The sequence below is a fragment of the Astyanax mexicanus genome, chromosome 17 (assembly GCF_023375975.1).
Source record: "Astyanax mexicanus isolate ESR-SI-001 chromosome 17, AstMex3_surface, whole genome shotgun sequence".
Classification (NCBI taxonomy): domain Eukaryota; kingdom Metazoa; phylum Chordata; class Actinopteri; order Characiformes; family Acestrorhamphidae; genus Astyanax; species Astyanax mexicanus.
In genome coordinates this window covers 35827636-35849597 of record NC_064424.1, presented here as the reverse complement: position 1 = coordinate 35849597, position 21962 = coordinate 35827636, and the positions used below count along the sequence as shown (strand labels likewise).

The 21962-nt window shown below is 39.2% G+C and overlaps 1 protein-coding gene across 2 annotated transcripts in view; it reads left to right on the top strand.

The window, feature by feature from the left end:
* LOC103038806 (gamma-aminobutyric acid receptor subunit beta-2) overlaps positions 1–21962 on the top strand; it is a 134130-nt gene that overhangs the window by 70094 nt on the left and 42074 nt on the right. For both annotated transcript variants that reach the window (XM_007232143.4, XM_007232142.4), the window contains exon 4: positions 2393–2613. In XM_007232143.4, coding sequence (XP_007232205.1) covers positions 2393–2613 — 221 coding nt within the window. The remainder of the gene's footprint in view (positions 1–2392; positions 2614–21962) is intronic.

Sequence of the window (21962 nt, the reverse complement as noted above, 5' to 3'; positions counted from 1 at the left end):
CCAATAACAATGTGATAAAACCGTAGTAATATCGTAGATTAGTTTAATACTTCTTAGTTCAGCACTTTTATTTAGTGCTACATTTATTTTTTCCAGGATAAGAAGTAGTTTATCTCACTCTATGTACATTTACCTTCCACTACCAGATCAGGAGAATCAGGAGATCAGGAAAATCTCGAGAATCTCGTTCTACCTTACTCTACCTTACTGTGTCTTACTCTACCTCACTCTGCCACCTACTCTACCATGATGTACTTCGCTTTACGTCTGTACCTCACTTGACCTCACTCTGCTGCACTTTAGGTTATGCAGGTTCTCCGAACTTTGCTGCACTCGTTTTTCCTAGTATAGGAAATAGTTTAGTGTAAAAGTCCATTGTGAATCTCTACCTCCCTCTACTTCTCTGTACCTCACTCACTCTGCCACATTTTACTTTCTCTATCTTACCCTTTCCCTTTCTGCCTCCTGATACCTTACTCTACCTTACTCTCCCTTACTCTACCTCCCTCTACCTCTCTGTACCTCACTCACTCTGCCACATTTTACTTTCTCTATCTTACCCTTTCCCTTTCTGCCTCCTGATACCTTACTCTACCTTACTCTCCCTTACTCTACCTCCCTCTACCTCTCTGTACCTCACTCACTCTGCCACATTTTACTTGCTCTATCTTACCCTTTCACTTTCTGCCTCCCTATACCTTACTCTACCTTACTCTACCTTACTCTCCCTTACTCTACCTTACTCTCCCTTACTCTACCTTACTCTACCTCCCTCTACCTCAGTCACTCTGCCTTAGTCCTTCAGTTGTTGAGACTTTCACACTACATGACTGATCAGCGACACGGGGTCACAAATTACACCATTTCTCACTGTGGGAAATCACAGTCTCACCTGGCTGCTCTCCAGAAACCTGTTTTATCACGAGAGCACACCTGAAATAAATGCACATGAAAACTAGTGATGCCAAACCAGAGAATCTCTATAAAGGAGAATACGCACGTTTATAAATGTCTGATCAGTTTTATACTGAAATATGTGCTTATGTCCTCAACACATGAACTATATCAAATGTTTTTGTACCGCAGACATCTTTTTTTTTTTTCGGCCTCCAGTTATAAGCCTTTTAAACATGCTCTACCTGTATCTCCAGGATCAGCTCGCCAACCAATCAGCTCACAGTAGCAGCAATGCTACTGCTTTACAGTGTACAAATATACAGGCATGCTTTCTTAGTTTTTTAGTAAAATGCATTATTGCACTAAAATTAAATTAAAATCTAAAATTAAAGAAATATTTAGAACAAGTAGTTTTTTAATTAATTATTTAAAATTTTTAGTTTTTAGCTATTAGCTCCATTCACCCCTATTTATAGAGGACTCACTCACAGGCTCCCTCTAGAGTCGTTTCATGATATAACAGGGGGAATGGTAGGGTGGTCAGACTCCTCAATAACGACTCTGATGTGTTTTCTTTCTGTGATCTCATTGGCTGTTCATAGCTGCTGCTCCTGACTTCTAGTCGCTGACTGGGTCAGATATGAAACATGTTGAATATTTTCCAGGTGTCTGTGACTCGTCTGCGAACAGTCAGCGACGACTCAGCGAGCGTCTTTCAGTAGTTCACGCTACGCAACAGCCTAGAGCGCCGAGTGATCCCTGATTTCTCTCTGAGCAGAGTTTTTGTCTGCGATCAACGAAAAACTGTCGAAGACTGAAAAACTGGCCCAAAATCGTGTAGTGTGAACCTAGCATTACTGTACCACACTCTATTTTCCTCTACTTCATTATATCTCATTCTGCCACACTTTACCTCGCTCTAACTCTGTTCCTCTACCGCTGTACCTCTACCTCACTCTACTGCACTTTACATGCTGCAAGTTTTTCACTTTTGCACTTCTTTTTCCTAGGATAAGAAGTAGTTTGTCTATTGTGGACCTCTATCTCACTTTACCACTCTCTACCTAACTCTACTTCTCTGTACCTCACTCTACCTCACTTTGTCACACTTTACTTGCTCTATTTTACTCTCACTCCCTTCTTGCTCTACCTCACTCTACTTCCAGCCTAGTTACGTTACATGGGCACAGTATGTAGCATAAAGAGCTACATGCTGGTAATGTAGTTAGAATTTTTCTGTGTGTTTATTGTGACCACTTATATCTTACAGCTTTGTCCTTTAGTAGCTACATATAACAACTACAAGATATTTTACTCAGCACATCATCTTTTCTATGTTTCTGCTATTCACTTTTCTCTATACTGTGAATCAATTAGTTATTATCTGCTATTAAGGTGAACTTTCTGGTAGGAAATGCTAGACTCATTCCTGTTCTTCTTTTTTTAACTTCATGTCTGTTAACCGTTATATCGTTGTGTCTGTGATCTTTTTCAGGATTACACGTTAACAATGTATTTTCAACAAGCCTGGCGGGATAAACGGCTGTCGTACTCCGAAATTCCTCTGAATTTAACCCTGGATAACCGGGTAGCGGATCAACTGTGGGTTCCGGACACGTACTTCCTAAACGACAAGAAATCCTTCGTCCATGGAGTAACGGTGAAGAACAGGATGATCCGGCTGCATCCGGACGGCACAGTGCTGTACGGACTCAGGTACAGTTCAGAAAATATTTATAAATAATATAAGAAGCTTTTTTCTAGTTAAGAACACTATAAATGGCAGTGTTGGTAATAACCCAGAGCTGGGTTATTAATCACTACACTTCCACTGCTGGACCTTTTATCAAGGCCCTTAACCCTTTCTACTCCTGGTCTGAACTGAATTGAATTTATCAGGTCTGGTGGGGTGGGGATGGGTTGGGTTAAGTTGAGTTTAGTTGGTCTGGTCTGGACTGGATTGGTTTGGTGTGGTGTGGTTTAGATTGTTTGGCTTGTGTTAACTTGGGCTCTGTTTGGTTTAGATTGGTTGTGTAGTTTGGTTTGGAAGGTCTATTTATTTAGTTTGGTTTGGTTGGGTGTTTTTTGGTTTGTTTAACTTGGTTTTATTTGGGTTTGGTTTGCGTAGGTTTAATTTGGTTTTGTTTACTTGGTTTTGTTTGGTTATATTGTGTTGATTTGTCTGGTTTTGGTTTGGTTTGATTGAGTTGGGTTGGGCTGTCTTGTTTTTATTTGGTTTACTTGATTTGCTTTGGTTGCTTTGGTTGATCTGAGGTGGGTTGGCTTGGTTAAGTTGAGTGGGTTTGTCCTGTTTTGGTTTGGTTTGCTTGGTTTGCTTTAATCTGGTTTGGGTTGGTCTGAGGAAGGTTGACTTGGTTGATTTGGGTCGATTTGTCTTGTTGTGGTTTGGTTTGATTGAGTTGGGTTGGTTTTTCTTGTTTTTGGTTTGGTTAAGTTGAGTTGTTTGGTTTGGGTTGGTCTTAGGTGTGTCAGCTTGGTTGAGTTGGGTCAGTTTCTCTTGTTTTGGTTTGGTTGGTCTAGTGGGATTTATGTGGGATTAGGTTAAGTTTGGTTTGAGTTGGGTTGGTTTGTCTTCTTTTGGTTTGATTGAGTTGGGTTGGTTTTTGTTGTTTTTGTTTTTTTGTATAAGTTGAGTTGTTTGGTTTGGGTTGGTCTTGGGTGTGTCAGCTTGGTTGAGTTGGGTCAGTTTGTCTTGTTTTGGTTTGGTTTGGTCCGGTTGGATTTAGGTGGAATTAGGTTGAGTTTGGTTTGTAGTAATTAGAGATTAGCTGTAATAATTGTGTAGGTAATATACCAGCTTGTTGTTTTGATCTGTTACCAAGTGCAAACGGGATAGTCTGATATGATATAAAGGCGTAGAAATTGGATTATAAAATCTGATGAGAGCCTATATTCACAATGAGGGCAAAACTTTATCAATAAATATATTATAAGTTTTGCTGAACAGTTCTCTCACTGAACGTTTCATCTTCAGCTCCAGTTTCCTCTCGGTTCCATCTGTTGTGGGTGTGTGTTATTGATGGTGAAGCTGCTAATGAGCGTTTTACTGCAGCACCATTTCACCCCGAGCCCATGATTAGCTCCATACTGATCCAGCGCTCGGTTATATACAGATCCAGAGCTGCTGCAGGGTGCGAGTCCCACTCGCCTTCCCAGCCTCTCCACTCGGTCTGTTAGTGTATTAGTCGGACTTTAGGACGCGTTAGCACTCGGTTGGTTGGTGCTGCTTGTGTGGCGGGCGTTACGTAACCCATAATATCCTCTGCTCTGGAGCGATCGGCGATTAGCCCATTGTTTCGCTTGGTGATTCATCGATTTTTAATTGTTCCAGCCAGAAGCGCTGTCATCTCTGAGGCCGCACAGCTATCGGTGATTAGCGTGTAGACGTCTGAGCTAATCTCTTAGATCTGTGCTGAGGAACGGCATTCTGACAGGGCCTTTCGGAGGGGCGTGTTGCTCACTTTGGCCTGAGTTTAGGCCTGTGAGGTAGCGTAGCATTATATCACAGCTAGTAATGCTTCTGATCACATAGTAAAACATTGTTTTCCCATAATAAATTTAGCCTACTGAGTGGACTTCACTCGATCATTGTGTTGAAATCTAAAGTTAGGCTGATTTTTTAAAAATTCTGGAAGTAGAAAATGTATGTGTATGATGATATATAACTTTGTAGGTAACATATATAAAAAAACACCACTCTTGATATAGGAACATACAGTACAAGTCAAAAGTTTAGACCCTATATTCTGTGTTTTTCCAATATTTGAAATGTCTTGTATTGTAGATTAATACTAAAGTCATCCAAACTATGAATAAAAGCATGGAATTATTTAGTAAACAAAGATATGTTAAACAAAAGTCAGCAACTCTTGCTTAGATGAGAGTTTAGCACATCTTGGCATTTCCTGGAATGGCTTTGAGTTAACAGCTGTGCTGAACTTGTTAAGAGTTAATTACGAATGAACGTCTTGCCTCTTAATGTTTTTAAGGGCAACAGTTGTAAAGTTACTTAAAATAAAAAAAAATGGCTTTAAGGAATGAAGAACTTCGCAAAGACCATCACAAATGTTATGATGAAACTGGCTCTCATCAGGACTGCCCTAGGAAAGAAAGACCAAGTTTCCTCTGTTGCACAGAATGAGTTTATCATACATGTGGATGGGATGAGTTGGGGATGAAATGGGTTGGTGATCATCCAGGAGCCTAACCTTATGTTCTTGTTGTGGCTTAAAAAACAAAGTTCAAAGTTCAACTGTGTTAAAAAACAAACAAACAAACAAACCAAAAAACTAAATATATTAATTGCATGTATTTTTCTTTTGTTTTTGTCTACAACACAAAGCACACCCAAAAAAATTTAGAATTTTCTAATACATCAGATCAAATTGGAACGATTGTTTTGTTTAAAAAAGTCTTTATAACTGATCTTCAGTCATGTCTTAAGCCATCTAGAGACATAGTGATGGCTGGGTATTAGAGGTGGGCAATATCACCCTTAAATAATATCACGATATTTCTTGGTATTTTTGCGGTAACAATATTCTTGGCGATATGACAAAACATTCAATTAAAACATAAATATTTCAAGAATAACCTACTGCAACAAAATGAAAATTAAATTTTAATATTGCATACGATATGATATAGCACACCCCTAACTAAGATATTAAAAAATACAAGAATTTTCATCAGATTGTAACAGAAGTCAATGATCCAGAAAGTCTTGATACTAATAATAATGCACTCAATATCTCTGGATATATGAATATATCTCTGGATATATATCTCCATATATATCCAGAACTAAAGTAAAATAAATGATACTGGACAGATATAATCTGTCTCTAGTATATATTTAATGGGAAATGGGAGCAGTGTGAATTTTTCTTCTGCTAAAAACAGAAAAAAGTAGTACCCTGATGTAATAATTAGGGATGGGTGATATGGCACCATATTTCAGGATATAATACCATTCACGATATTCAAAAAAGTTGGCGATATTATCGCATACGATATGATATGGCACACCCCTACTGGGTATGTACTTCCACCCAATCTTTACACTGCAGTGATGCCTGCTTTCAAACCAAACTATCGTCAGGCTAGATTATAACATATTAAACAAACGTAAAAATTGCTACTAAAAAAATAAATAAATGAAGGTATTGTATTTTGTATATTATATAAAAACAAAAAAATTAAATAAATAATAATTTGACTAAAACCTCCATATAAAGGTACTGTATTTAGATTAGATAGTGATGAAAAAATCAGATCAGAATATCCCTGAAGTGGAGTATAAGGAAACTCCGCCCACATAGTTGATGATGACAGGATGTTGGGAAGTTCTTTAGTGTGCTCATTAACTAAACTGCAGTCTGAAACCAAAACTTACCAGACTTAATGTACGGTAGATACAATCTACACATCGACACCATTAGTGCTTTGAGATGAGCTGTTGTAAATATGTTATCTATTATAAAATCTTTTACTGCATTACAGAAAACCCCTGATAAAAAAATATAACCAGTAGAAACTCCAGTTCAGTGGTGGTGATGTGCTGAGCAGATTCACTGTGGTAAAGGACTCTAAATGATGGGCTTCAGTGTGCATTTCATTCTCACCCATCAGAGAAGTGTTTATCGCTGCCTGTAGACGTTTACATTAATGACTCCATCCCCATGCTTCTGCTGGACATGTCCTAGATTATATCACTGTCACTCAGTCCAGGAAAAAGTGTTACGAGAGGGGAAAAAAGTGTCAGGAATGAGCGAAACATGCTGGTATTACTCAGTGGTGTCAAACAGCATGCAAGAGTGTCATCACCTCTTACCAATTAACGTCAATAACATCTGATGCCTGCCATATTACAGCCTTTAGAGACCAAATTACAGCCTCACGCTACAGCAGGATGCTGCTTGAGTAATTAGTGAAGAGTGGACAAAACACAGGTGGCCTTAGTTGTTAATACAGCCCAATCACTGTGGAAAATTTGGACATAATTTGAAGTGGATAATACTTGATTATTTCTGATTATTTTTATTTGTATGTCATTTCCAGTAGTTTTAGTTCCGCAGGTCTGTTTTACTAAGCCCTAAAGTAGAAAAGCTCCAAGCCTTAATTTTTATAAACACACTCACTGAAAAAAAAATCTGCAAGTTGACATTAGGAATGAAACCGGCCACTTCATTAGGTACACCTTGCTATTATCAGGTTGGACTCCCTTTTGCCTTCAGAACTGCCTTAATCCTTCGTGGTTTTAACCAGGCAATGGAAACATCATTCCTCAGAGAGTCTGGTCCATATTGAGCTGATAGCATCATGCAGTTGTTCCCGTTCCACCACATCCTTAAGGTGCTCTATTGGATTGAGATCTGGAGACTGTGGAGGCCATTCCAGTACAGTGAACTCATTGTTGTGTTCAAGAAACCAGTCTGAGATCATTCACGCTATATGACATGGCGCATTATCCTGCTGGAAGTAGCATCAGACGATGATACACTGTGGTCATAAAGGGATGGACATGGTCAGCAATAATACTCAGGTAGGCTGTGGCGTTTGAGACACGATGCTTAATTAGTACTAATGGGCCCAAAGTGTGGCAGGAAAATATCCCCACACCATTTCAGCACCACCACCAGCCTGAACCGTTGATACAAGTCAGGATGGATCCATGCTTTCATGTGGTTGACACCAAATTCTGACCTACCGTCTAAATGTCGCAACAGAAATCGAGACTCATCAGACCAGGTAACTGGTCCAGGTGAGCCTGTGCGAATTGTAGCCTCAGCTTCAGGATTGTAGCATCCACCTCAAGGTTGGACGCGTTGAGTTCAGAGATGCTCTTTTGCAGACCTTAGTTGTAACATGTGGTTATTTGAGTTACTGTTGCCGTTATATCACCTTGAACCAGTCTGGCCATTCTCCTCTGATCTCTGGCACCAACAAGGCATTTGCGCCCACAGAACTGATATCCGCTCACTGGATATTTTCTCTTTTTCGGATCATTCTCTGTAAACCCTAGAGACAGTTGTGCATGAAAATCCCATTAGATCAGCAGTTTCTAAAGTACTCAGACCAGCCCGTCTGGCACCAACAACCAAGCCACGTTTAAAGTCACTTAAATCACAGTTCTTCTCCATTCTGATGCTCGGTTTGAACTGCAGCAGATCGTCTTGGCCATGTCTACATGCCTAAATGCATTTGCTGCCATGTGATTGGCTGATTTGACATTTGCGTTAATGAGCAGTTGGACAGATGTAGCTAATAAAGTGGCCAGTGACTGTAGGTGGTTACAATATGAGAGCAAAAGAAGAAGGAGTTTATTGGGTAAAATTGTACAGAACTGATTAGATCAGATCTATTGCCCACAGATGTTGCAGCTGGACTGGTAGATCCTGTACACTCAGCGGATCCTGCTGAAGCTGGCATCCCAGTTAGTCCCATATATGTTTGATTGATAATAAATCTGGCAACCAGGAAGTCAAAGGTATTTCGGCAGAGACATTTATTGCAACACATTTAAAGCTCCACTAGGTAGGATTGAGATTTTGTGCTCGTGGGCTCCCCCTACAGTTGTAGAGTGTAATAAATGTTTCAGGCGGATTAGTTTCTCTTTCTCGCTTTGTGGCTTTCACAGACATATTCGGTGTCACGAGAGCACTGCTATTCCTCCTATTACACCTCAGTGGAGCACTGCAGTGAGTTTCAAGCTGTAATTTACTTCTTTAAAAAGATCAAAAATCAATAAAATCCTACCTAGTGCTGTTTAAATGTCTGGCATAGACATTTATCACAACCCTTGCTGTGTTTGTGGTCGAGCATTATCCTGCTGAGAAATCCCTGTCATTAGAAGGAACACATGTGATCGCAGGATGTCTTGCACATATGGCTAAACTTTTAGTGTTCCTTGTATCACTACTAGGTGTGACTGATTGATTGTCGTATGTGATGGCTCCCCAGATCCCTAGATCACACCAGCGGTTAGGGCAGTGAGTTAATGCAAGATTGGAGCACTCAAAAAAGACCTCCATACTTGAACCCAACTGTCGTTGGACCGCTAAAGACGATACGGTCTCAGGTTTCAGTCTGGAAGTTCTAACACAAAGTAAAGAACGATGTCCTTCCCATGTCGTCACGAAAAATAAGGAGACTTTTGGTTGAGGAAATAAAAAGAGATTTATAGTAAGAGGGAAGAGAAGAGAGAATAGAAAAGTGAGAATAGGACAGAGACTGAATTTATTAATAATAAGTGAAAATACTGAATAATTCATTTGGTGTTCTTTGTAAATGCAGCTGTGTAGAAGAATTTTAAGTTTCAGAGAGTGAACCAAGAAAAAATGGTGAAAAAATGCATATTAAAGAAACCCTGGGAAAGAATGTTTGGTATTAGTATTCAGTCTTTGGCCAGATGTTTTATTCTGTTTCAGTTTTAGTTTTGCCCAAACATCTTTATTTCAGTACATGCCTAGCATATGGTGAGTGAACATAAGGATTAGCTGTACAAAGAGATCAGCATAGCAACCACCATAGCAACCACGTAGCAACACTGTGGAATCCAACATCTGAATTACAGCAACAGTCTCTAGCAAACAACCAATAAGTAACCACCAAGCAACCACATCACCACAGCTATAACCTATAATGACATCTATACAGTGGCTTGCAAAAGTATTCATACTCCTTGAACTTTTCCATATTTTGTCATATTACAATGACATCCATATTCCATTGGGATTTAATGTGAAAGACCAACACAAAGTGGTATACAGTTATGGAGTGGATGTTAGAATTTTTTTTTTTTTTTTTTTTTTTTTTTTTTACAAATAAAAAACTGAAAAGTGTGGTGTGCTTAAGTATTCAGCCCCCTTTTCTCTGAGGCGCATTGTAATGTGAACAAAATATGGACAAGTTCAAGTTGTATAAATACTTTTGCAAGCCACTGTAGAATACTACATGCAAACCTGCTTAACTGCAATCCTTCACAGTTTCTTAAGGAAATGTGCTCTCTAGTTATTACCCTAAATAAACATACATTTCTTTGGTTGCATTACATCTGTTGAGGTTGATGATGGAGAAACAACCTCAAAACCACTTTAATTTCACATTATCTTATAGGACTCATTGGATTGTGTTGAAATTTTGACATTGAATTACTGTTCATTTGAAGGTTTTGAACGGTTTGAGCTCATACCTCCTGTAGATGCAGAGCAATAGTTGCATTAATCGTTTACTGCATAATTGAAGATTTGGTAACACTTTACTTGGATGGTCCATTTTATGGCCTTGTTGATGCTCAACTGACATTCAACTAACACTGAATTAAATGTCCATTAAATTTAATGTAACCTTATGTTAAATGTAAATGATTCAAAATAGAACCTAAACCTACACCTAACCCTAACCTTAACCCTTAATCAACCATAAACTTAAACCCTACACCTAACCCTTACCCTAACCTTAACCTAAGCTTAAAATCTAACCCTAAACCCAATCCTAAATATTAAGATAAGCGTTTGGGTTAGAGTTGAGTGTAGGGTTATATTTAATAGAGAATCATTTACCTTTACCTTTTTAGTTCATTTGCATTTAATAGACATGTAGTTGAATGTTAGTTGAATGTCAGTTGAGCATCAAAGAGGCCATCAAATGGACCATCCAAGTAAAGTGTTACCGAAGATTTATTCCTTAATTGTTTTCATCTCTTTAATGTTAATCTACAATGACAGGAACTGGAACTGTACATATAAAAACATAACGTTAATTCAATGCTGAATCAACATAAAATCGATGTACACCAAAGAAATAAATTCCGACATTAAAGATCAATGTTATTTCAGTTCATTAGCAATGGAAAAATGAACATTGGTTCAATTGTCAGTGTCCTTTTGCTATCAGGGTAATGGTCTCCAGCATGACTGATGTCACTGATAACCCCTCCCCCCAGTCCAGTGAATATTCATACTGTCTTTATTTCCCATCCATCCAGTATAAAACAAGTACCGCTTGCTTTTTTTCTCTCCTACACTGAGCTCCAGTGTTTATTGTTTCTCAATGACATTCATGGCGTCTCCTTGTGGCAGATTTAACTGGCCTGGGTGATTCATATTCACACATTCAATCCACTCGTTCAAGGGCGCTCGACTCCGCACCAGAGAGCAGCAACAGTGTTCAGAATCTCTGCATAAAAGTGATAAATAGGAGAAAACAGGATGCTAATTGGTGAATATCAATGCTAACAAAAGGTATAACAAGTGCTCAATTATTTGCCAAATCAAATTCAAACTGTTTAATTGCTTGAAATGTGCCAAAACAGACTATGGTTTGTTTAGGAGAGGCATTGGGCCCTATTTTAGCGATCTATAGATGAGCCGCCAACCATGTGTCTTTGCTATCATAACTACAGGAAAAGTATGCAATGTGCGGCTCAAAATGCACAAAAGGCATGTACTAATTATGTACCAATTTCTTAATTAATGATGGGTGTTTTGGACATAACATCAATCTGTAACTTGCCATTCCCTTTAAGAGTCAGGTGCATTTCTCTCTTTGGCGGATTGCTATTTTAGGGGTGCAGCTACCTGAACATGTTCAATGCTTCTTAGACCTGCTTATTCGTTCTGTTTATTGGTGATGTAAAAGTTTACATAGCTGCCAACAGGCACATGCTGTAGGTTTATTATGGGTGTTCAGTGTAGTTCACCGTCAAGATAGCAATAAGCATCTGACTGTTGACCTCTGTTTAGGTTCATTTCAGTCAGTGGCGCACTTGTGTTTTCTGTTTTCAAGACGCAAACCACAATACACGAGAAATTTACCTGCACAAGTTAGCTAAAGGTGTGCCTCCTTACTGGAATTATTGTAAAGGAAGTGGTGCACAGATATACTGCGGCATTAATGTGAGTCAAAGTCTGTAGCAAAAGCATGTTGACACAGAATTTCTACATTAGCCCACCAGCCAACACCTACGTTCCACTATGTCACTTCCATGGTGTTAGCGTGTTGACTACAAACCCTGTCCAGCATTGCTACCTTAGCATTAGCACACTGGCTACTTCTTCCAATAAATACAAAGATTATTACTATGCCAGTGAACACTAGTTTTGAAACGTGGTGAGAGATTGTTTTTATCATACCACAGTTAGTTCCGACCCTGCAATGTGATTGGCTGTGAGGCGTTCTATGAGTGCCGTTATCAGCCCGTTATGCACTGTAACGGAAGCTCTTCATGTATCACTCCACCACATACAGGTAACCGAGCAACGATGCAGTGCTTACAATCCAAATGGTGCCGCTACAAACAGAGCAGCAATGGAACTATTTTAACTTGCTGAGTGTTTATAACCAAATATATCGTATTTTTTTGACCTGTTTAACCAAAAATCTTTCAATCAACAATGATACTAGTCTGCAGTGCCAATATTACACGCTATTGCACTTCCTCTTGCGTATTATTGCTTAATTTTGACACTTTTTTTTTTTTTGAGGGAAAGTAGTAGTTTACCTCACTCCACTTGGGTCTCATTCTACCTCACTCTACCTCATGTTCCCTCACACTACCTCACAGTTTACTTTAATCTACCTTGTGCTACAATCCTCTACCTCACATTTCCTGGTTTTGTCTCACTGTGCCTCACCCTACTCCATTATGTCTTACTCTACCTCACTGTGCCTCACTCTACCTCAACGTACATCACTCTGCCTCACTTTACCTTGTTCTGAATCACTCTACCTCACACTACCTGACGCTAGAGCACTTTGCCTCATGCTACTTTCCTCTCTTTCACTTTACCTCACTCTGCCTGGCTCTACATTGCTCTACCTCACTCTGCCTCCAGCCTCGTCCTCGTTATGTCATGTGAGCACAATCTGCAGATGAAGAGCTCCCCCTGTTGCTGCACTCAGGTAATGCAGTTTGAGTTTGCTGATATAGACAGCATTATTACATCTCATCTCATTACATGTGATAACTACAAAAACCTGATTTATGGTACAGTACTATTCTGATTCCACCCAAATCCACGCCCCTTTTTTTTGAGTGTAGATTGATGGTTTGACCTGGTTTGACTGGACCCCTTTTCTCCGAAAGTCTGTGACCTGACCTTAAACGTCTGTACGCACTCGGTGGAGCCGTTTGTCGGCCTCGAGCTCCAGCGCATTGCCAGGATCCCGTGGAGCCTCTGGAGGTCAGGATCCCTGCACACAACAGATGGGGCCAGCCTGGCACCGTGTCCACAGTTGCCAGCCTCGTCCATATGGCTTACTGCCTCTGTTTTACCTTCCTCACTCAAAGCTACTACACTGCGCGCCTGAATATCCACAGCAATACAGCCAGTTCCATATGCTCCCAGCCTCCCTGCTATAATGACATTCCTGTGGGTATGTGAAAGCATCTTAAATCGGAGTAATATGTGTAATGTGTTTTGTTCAGGTGGTGTTAAGCGGTGGGAGATATGGTCCTAAAAAAATTGATGTTTAATAATTGAGTATTTTTGACGACATTGACAAACTGTTTTAGGAATTGGGATGAATTTCAGTGTACAAAGGGCAGGACAAGTCTAAGCTGAAAACCAGTGATCTCTGATCCCTCAGATGCACTGCATCAGATGCACTGCAACAATAGCTGATAGAAATACATGAGCAAAAGATGAATTTACAATCCTTTGTAACCATGGAACTAAGATGCAATGAACCATCCAGACTGTTATCAGTCCAAAAGCCAGAGTCGTACGTGATGCATATGGGTGTGTCAGTACACTTCTGTAATGAAGGTTTAATACAGAATTACATTAAGTCTTTGAGCCACATATTCTGACATCAAGACTCCAACTTTTACAGGGACGCCCAATGCAAAAACACATGCTACACAAACTACCAAGGCAAAGCTGTGGAAAAAGAGGTTACATGTACTGAACTGAACTGGCCTGCCTGCAGTCCTGACTCAACTCCAATAGAGAATGTCTGGGAAGTTTTGAAATGTGTTTGCAGAAAGAAACACATCATTCACTTGGAATTTCCGGTGACAAAACATCTTTTAAGTGATGTGGCAACAATATAACATGGTAAATGCTTTACTGTCCAATATTTTTTGGAAGTTGTTGCAGGTCTGAAATGCAGGAACAGATGTAGAGTTCTTGCCAAATGTGTTGGCATTTGATATTTTTTCTGAATATTGCAATTACATGTTTATTTCCTTTATGTGTATCGGAACAAAACAGAAAACAGAAAATAATTAACATAATTTCACACAAAAAAAATCCCAAAATAGTCCAGACAAAATTATTGACACACTCAACCTAATATTTAGTTGCGTGAAAAAAAAAAAACTGAAATCAGTTGCTTTTTTACAAGCTTATTACACCTCTCAACTAGAATTTTGCACCACTCTTCTTTAAAAAAATTCCCCAGTTTTCTCGTATTTTACTTAAAAAAAAAAAAAATCCCACCAGAAGGATTTTGGCTTTCTCACATACATTTTGACAAACTGTAGTCCAACTTTTTTTTGTCAGCAACGGGGTGCTCCTCAATCGCCAGCCATGACGTTTCATTTCGTTCAATTGTCGACAGATACTTCGAGCAGACACTGATGCACCCTGAGCCTGCAGGACAGCTTGAATTGCTTTGGAACTTGATTAGAGCTGCTTATCCACCATCCAGACTTTCCTGCATTACAACCTTTCATTAATTGTTCTTTTGAATCCACCTCCAGGCTCCAGGCTGAAGTTGTTTGTAAACTTGGATGGTACATTTCTTGATTACGTTGTGCACCATGGACAAAGGAAAATCAAGATCTCTGGGAGACTTGTAACCTTGAGATTGTTGATATTTTTCCAATATCAACAACATCTTGATTCTCAAATCCTCAGACTTTTCTTCTCCTCTTTTTGTTCTCCATGCTTAGTGTTACACACACAGTCACACTTTTTCTGTGCTTTCAGGAGTGATATTTTTTTTTATTGCCTACACCTGTTACTTGCCTGAAACAAATGTATTTACCCAAAAGTAAAAAATATATATATCCATTAATTCTGTCTGGAAATTATTTGAATTTTGCCTTTTTTTCTCTGTTTTTTGTGTTGTTTAAATACATACAACAGAAATAAATAAAAAATCCTAATTTCTGTTAAAAATTTCATGGGTGCCCACATTTTCAGCCATGAATGTATATTAATAAATGAAACAAATTTGATAATAGGTTTATACTGCCTCTGATTAAAGGTGCTTTGTGTAATATTTATGTGGAGAATTCTAGGTCCAGTTTTTTAATGGGTTCTGTAGGTTTGGATGGGGCTGGAGAAGTGAATCCAGTGCAGTTGGATTTGATATCACTCTGGCTGATTGAGCAGAATTGTGGGACGCTGACAGCAGGTTTGCTATGGTTTCTTGCTGTTGCCTTCGTCTACAGAGAGAGACCAATTTACTACTTGGTTAAACACTTAAAAACCAAGACTCCATCACCTGGAGCAGGTGCAGAGCAGATGAGCGAGCGGGTGAGTGAGTGAGTGAGAGAGAGAGAGAGAGAGACTTCCAGTTTTTACATCAATAATACTCGGAGTGGCAAATTTACCCATTGCCTTTAGCTCCTGCTGGGTATTTGTCGTAGATGATTGACAGACAGGGGTTGGCAGCTCTGATTGCCCCCAGTGTCTATGACCACAACATGATTTCACATTTTGGCCCATAAAATATCTGAGCCTGAGGTCTATGGGCTGTGAGATTTCTCTGTTTTATTTTTTCCTATCAAGAAAACCAGTTAAATTTTACATAATATCAAATATCAACCATTAAGAGTAAAATAGCCTTTCTTCTCTCTCGACTTGCCAAGTCCACAGCCTGATTGGAGCATATAGGGATGTACCATTTATACACTATATTGCCAAGTATAGTATATGATTGCCTGCATTGTGTTTGGTGATGTGAGGCTTGGATGGAGCAGCTTGGTCATGGAAATCAATTTCTTGAAGCTCTCTATGCTCTACTGTTCTTGAGCTAATCTGAAGCCACATGAAGATTGGTGGTCTGTAGCAGATGACTCTGCAAAGAGTTGCAACAACTGCATTATGCACCTCTGCTTTTGTTCCCATTTATGTTTAATTTGTTATAAGATCACTGACAGTTGGCTGTGGAATCTTTAGTAGTGAGGCAATTTCACGGCTGGACTTGTTGCACAGGTGCTGCACCCTGTTACGGTACCACCCTGGAGTTCACTGAGCTCCTAAGAGTAACCATTCTTTCACCAATGTTTGTACAAGCAATCTGCATACCAAGGTTATTGGTTTGTATACACCGGTTGCCATGGAAGTGATTGGAACATGTGTCACTCTGACTTAGCTTTACTTGTTAGCAGTTAATATCTTTCAGAATGCTGCATCAGTGCATGTATAACTTTTTACTTTCAGTTCAACAGGAAAAGTGATACTTATACAGTACCATATAGACTACCAGTAAACACAAAAAGTAAGTTAGCCTGGGGGAGTGACTCCACACTGATGGTCAGCAATGGTCAGTATACACATAGATGGTGCCAGGAGGCAAAGGAACGGTACAATGTTTACTCAGCAAAGTCACACAGCTCAAACACAATGCACATAAATTCATTACCAAGGCTGATTAGTCACTTGGATTAGGTTTCAAACTTTCAGTGACCAATTAAATAGTCGTGGGCGTGGCCATGTTGGGTTGTACCGGGTGTGTGAAAGTTTGATTGCAGTGGTGTTGAATGCAATGATGCTGTGTCTGCAATAAATAATGAAATATAGTATAAAGCTTATTTAATTGAGTTTAAAAAAAATGCTATCACTATGTTTAAATACGTTTAAAAAAACAAATCCCTGTTTTTTGAGTGTTTGCATCATGCAGGTGAAATACACTATTTATTTCCCAACTAATGTCTGGGCCAAATTTACTCAGTCAATTTTGTGCTCTCAAGATGTGCATTCTCAAGATCGAGATACTGATACTTTTTTTTTTTTTTTTTTACGATTTTTGCCTTTTCTTACTCCTCAAAAGGTCTTAAATGTTTATTTTTTCAATGAAAAATGGAAAAATAGAATTTCATTACCATATTTTTTTACTATAACTCGGACACCGGATTATAAGGTTCACTTTCAATAAATGTCTATTTTCTGGTCTATTTTCATACGTAAGGCATGCCGAATTGTAAGGCGCATTATGAGACACTAGTAAGGAACAGGAGTGTTGCCATGTTTTCTTTCTAATTCTGCAGGTCTCGCCACTGGGTGACAAGACCTGTAAAGCTAAGCTAAGTTAAGTAAACAAAACTGTAATTCATAAAAATGAAAACATTTTCTGTTAAAGTCAAACGAGTGCTGGATGTTAAACTACAGAGATTTCTCTCCTGAAAACTGTTTCTTTGGGTGAGTAAAGCACTTCCGTTTATTTACAGTAAACCTAGATTTCCACCCGACAGAGCTACACTGAGAAACCTTGAGTGTTCCGGTAACCCAGGACGATATTAGCTCATGTTTCATCCCATCATGTAGCTTGTTTTATCATGGTAAACATGCAGACTGCAGTCTGATATACTCACCTCTCAATGACAAAAGAGGTAGCAGGTAAACCTAATGCTGCTCCAGCAGTGCTAGCTGGAGTTTGCAGCAGGCTACAGACTAATGATACTCACCTCTGTACAGCAAGGGGCTAGCGCTTAGCACTGTTAGCGGTGATGCCAAAGCTGCTCCAGCAGTACTACCCAGGGTTTGCAGCAGGTTACAGGCTGACAACTCTCACACTGAGCTGTGAAAGAGCTAGTGCTTAGCCCAGTGAGAGGCTAATGCTAATACTGCTTCAGCCTTGGTGCTGGAGAAATTTCACTGAAACTCCTGTATAACCTGTACTTCAGCAGAGTGGCTTTACTGCTTATCATACATAAGGCACACCGGATTATAACGTGAACTGATGATATTTGGGAAAATTTTAAAGATTTTAAGTGCGCCTTAAAGCAAAAGCTCTGGAAAAAATCCATAAGGTCTCTACACAAACCTTCAGTAATGAGACACATTACATCACACAGCTGTGAAACGCCATGCCAGCCTTGGGAGGCACAAAGCCCTGATCCTGATCCTGACCTTCCTACAGAAGACACGGCTAAAAGACCAATAAGTTCCTTATAAATGGAAAAATGCAAAGAGCATAGCCTCGCCCCTGATCTCTCCAGCTATTATATGCGAGTACGCTTGATTGCATAAATATGCATGAGAGCATCTTCTAATTAGGCTGAGATATGAACAGTATGTATAGCTAATTATAGTCTAATAAGCTCCGCATTAAAAGAACTGTGCAGCCGAGCTCAAAGAACGGCATCACGATGACACGATCAATCAAAGATCAAGTGTTTTATACATCAGCAACGATTATTCAATTACTGCAGTACAGAATCAGGAACAGGGGATGTGCTGTTGAGTGCACTCGCTGGTTTCCTGTCCGTTTACAGAAAGCTTCTCTGGGCAGGTGCATATTTCTCTCTGATTTTTGTATATTTGTGTTACATTTCATTTACTTATTGATCTTAAGATGCATTAGTGGGTCAGAAATTGTCATAGCGATGATTTAATATTCCAAATTTTCCACACAACATGTTAATTATATCATGCTACTTTATTTTTTTTTGCTACACACTAAGTTCTGCTTTTGTATTAATTGCCCTAGTTTCCACAAGTGGGTCAAAAAATTGCAGCTTCCATTTCCTGTAGGAGTTCATTAGAACATTGATTCTTATCAACTTTCAGGAATAGATATGGATTTGTGGACTGTAAAGACATGGTCAGTTCTGCCCAAGTAACAAAGATTGTAAAGTCAGCAGTTGCTGTGCAAAATGCAATGCTACTGTGTGCAATGATCCCAAACAGAAAAAGAGAAAAAAAAACATTAAATCATTTTTTTTTTAAATATAATACAAATGATTATTCTTGACCAAAATGAAAAAAGTGCCATAAAGACTGATAAAATACTGATTCTAACACAGGTCATTTTTGACTCACTTTTAGAAGTGTATGATCCAGTCTCTCATTTAAGGATTATTTAGAAATATTAAATGTGTAATTAATAATTTAAATGTTAATTAACTTTAACTTTTCTGTGTTTTGAACTTGTGAGGTAGTAAAATTTACTATTAAAAGGCTTATTTACGAGCGCCGAGTGGTCCAGCGGTCTAAAGCGCTGCCACTATGAGCAGGAGGTCGCGGGTTCGAACCCCCACTCATGCAGCTTTGCCATCAAGCTGCTGGCATTCAGAGGGAGCACAATTGGCCCTGCTCCCTCCGGGTGGGTAGATGGCGCTCTCTCCCCACATCACTCCTAGGGTGATGTCTGCAGCAGAGGGCGTCTGTGAGCTGATGTATCTGAACTGAGTCGCTGCGCTTTCCTCCGAGCGTGCTGGCCTCCCTGAAATCAACTTTTGCAACTTTGGATATCTGTATATACAAAATTCATAGTTAAATACTTATGTCAGCTTTTAAGGTCTATAGGCAGGTTCATCATAGATTTACCCCAAAACTTTAAATAGAATAATTTGAAATCTATTACGGCAGAATTGACAAGTCTATACAGTATATTTACTTTATTCAGTCGCACTTAATTTCAAGAGTTTCCTTAACCTTTCTGTTAGCATTTTTGGTGATTTAATGTCAGAGGGTTATGATTGTAGTAATGTAGTGTTAAAAACATAGTGCAAAATGATTGGAGTGTTAAAAACACAGCACAAAAAATCAGATTGCTTTGAAAACAACTCACACATACAGATGCAACAAGCCAGATGTATCGACATGGAGTTGTAGAGGTTCCTAATAGTGTCCAGCAATAATTCTTCCTATGCGGCCTGTGTCTTCAAAGCAAGCTCTAGAGATGGCAGCAGCATGTGGACAGCAAAATCGCAGTGTTATGAACACAACACTAAAAGATGGGAGTGTTATGAGCCTCCATAAAACTTTTGTCCACAACCTTCCATAGAGGTGGTTCTGCTAAATTTAAAATGTCTAAACGTCCGCTAATTGTGGTCTGGTTTCATGGTGTTGGGTGTAAGTTTGAATGATGTTACATCACCTTTGGTCTACATTATAGGCACTTTGACTGCAACCAGTCACCCTGCCTTACCTTCAGTGCTCGTCCACATGCTGCTGCCTTCTCATGAGCTTGCTTTAAAGACATGTGCTGCATGGGAGGAATTATCGCTGGACACTATTAAGAACCTCTACGACTTCATGTCGATACATCTGGCTTGTTGCATTAGACATGCGTTACACACTACTTCTGTATGTGTAGCTCAAAAATATTGGCCATATCAGTTTACAATTAGTGCAATCATTTGTTGTTCCAGATTAATTCTATTTTCCTTCTGAAGAGCATAACAGTCCAGCACTTCCTTTTGGGGACCACAGTTTTTAGGTCTTTAAATAATTAATATACTCTGTTCTAGTTTACAGGAGTGTATTATGTGGCTGTTGTTGACTAATATCTTCTATTTATATTGTATATTTTTGATGACTGTGGACTGATTTTCCCCCAGATATGTATACTAGTGTTTATTTAGGCTGTTTGAGGACTAATGTTCTAATAACTAGAATATATGAGTTTAAATAGTATACCCGCTGGACCGCTGGGTCCCAGTTCTCTGCAGATTTTTAATGTTTTCTGTTCTCTAACATGCCTGAATCAGCTCATTGGTTAATTATCAGCCTCTTTATGAGCTGAGACAGCTGAGTTTAGAGCACAGGAAGAGCAGATCTGTGTGGTCCGTGGGGTCTTATTTTAGATTTCCGTTTCTGTTCAGCAAAATCTGCATGCCATGGGATATCACCATAAAAAAGTTAATTGTGATTGTTTCTTGATTACATATAACATGTTTTTTTTTTTCTGATCCACCCCTTCAAAGCAGTATTTCTTACATTTCCTTTGTCTTGTATTTGATTGTAGACAGTATAAACCCATGATATATTATGTTTTATCTGCTCAAAACTTTTAATTTGTTAATATACTGTACCATTTAAAAGTTTAGACACACCATAAATTATTAAATAAAAATCTGTATTGTAGATTAATACTAATACTCTTCCAAACTATGAAGAAATACATATAGAATTATTTAGTAAACAAAAAAGTTACCATATTTTTGGCAATATAAGGCGCAATTAAGAGGCATTTACAGAGCCGATTATATCGGTCTGTAGCCTGCTGCTAACCCTGGCTAGCACTGCTGGAGCAGCATTAGCATTAGCCACTAACCTTGCTAAGAGCTTACTCTTTCACCATTCAGAGGTGAGTATTATTGGCCTGTAGCCTGCTGCTAACCCTGGCTAGCACTGCTGGAGCAGCATTAGCATTAACCACTAACCACACTAAGAGCTAACTGTTGCACCATTCAGAGGCGAGAATATCTGACCGTAACCTGCGTTTACTATGTTAAAACAAGGTACATAGGATGAACCGCTAGCTGAACAATCAGTACTACTCAGGGTTCCTCAGTGTTGACACTTTTCTGCACAGTTCTGTCAGACTTTTAAGCCTAAATCAGTGTGTTTTGGTGAAAGGTGACCTGTCCCCCGCAGGTCAGGGTGCACTTGTGCAGTCTAGCAAGTATAAGGGAAGCTTCTAAGTGTATCTGGTCAGTGAATGTGAGTCAGTGGCATCACAGTAGAGCAGCTTACCTCATTAACAGACCATGGATTTGCAAATCAAAACAAATGATCACAAAAATAAATTGGAACTTTATTCTATATATTAATATTATTATAACCTTATATTGGATATTAACATGATTACCCATAAAGTTACTTAGTTACCCATGCCCTTTTTAGGTGAGTATTATTGGCCTGTAGCCTGCTGCTAACCCTGGCTAGCACTGCTGGAGCAGCATTAGCATTAGCCACTAATCACACTAGGAGCTAATTGTTTCACCATTCAAGGCAAGTATATCTGACTGTAACCTGCGTTTACTGTGTTAAAACAAGGTACGTAGGATAAACCGCTAGCTGAACAATCAGTACTACTCAGGGTTCCTCAGTTTAGCACTGTCGGGCACCGTTTGCTTG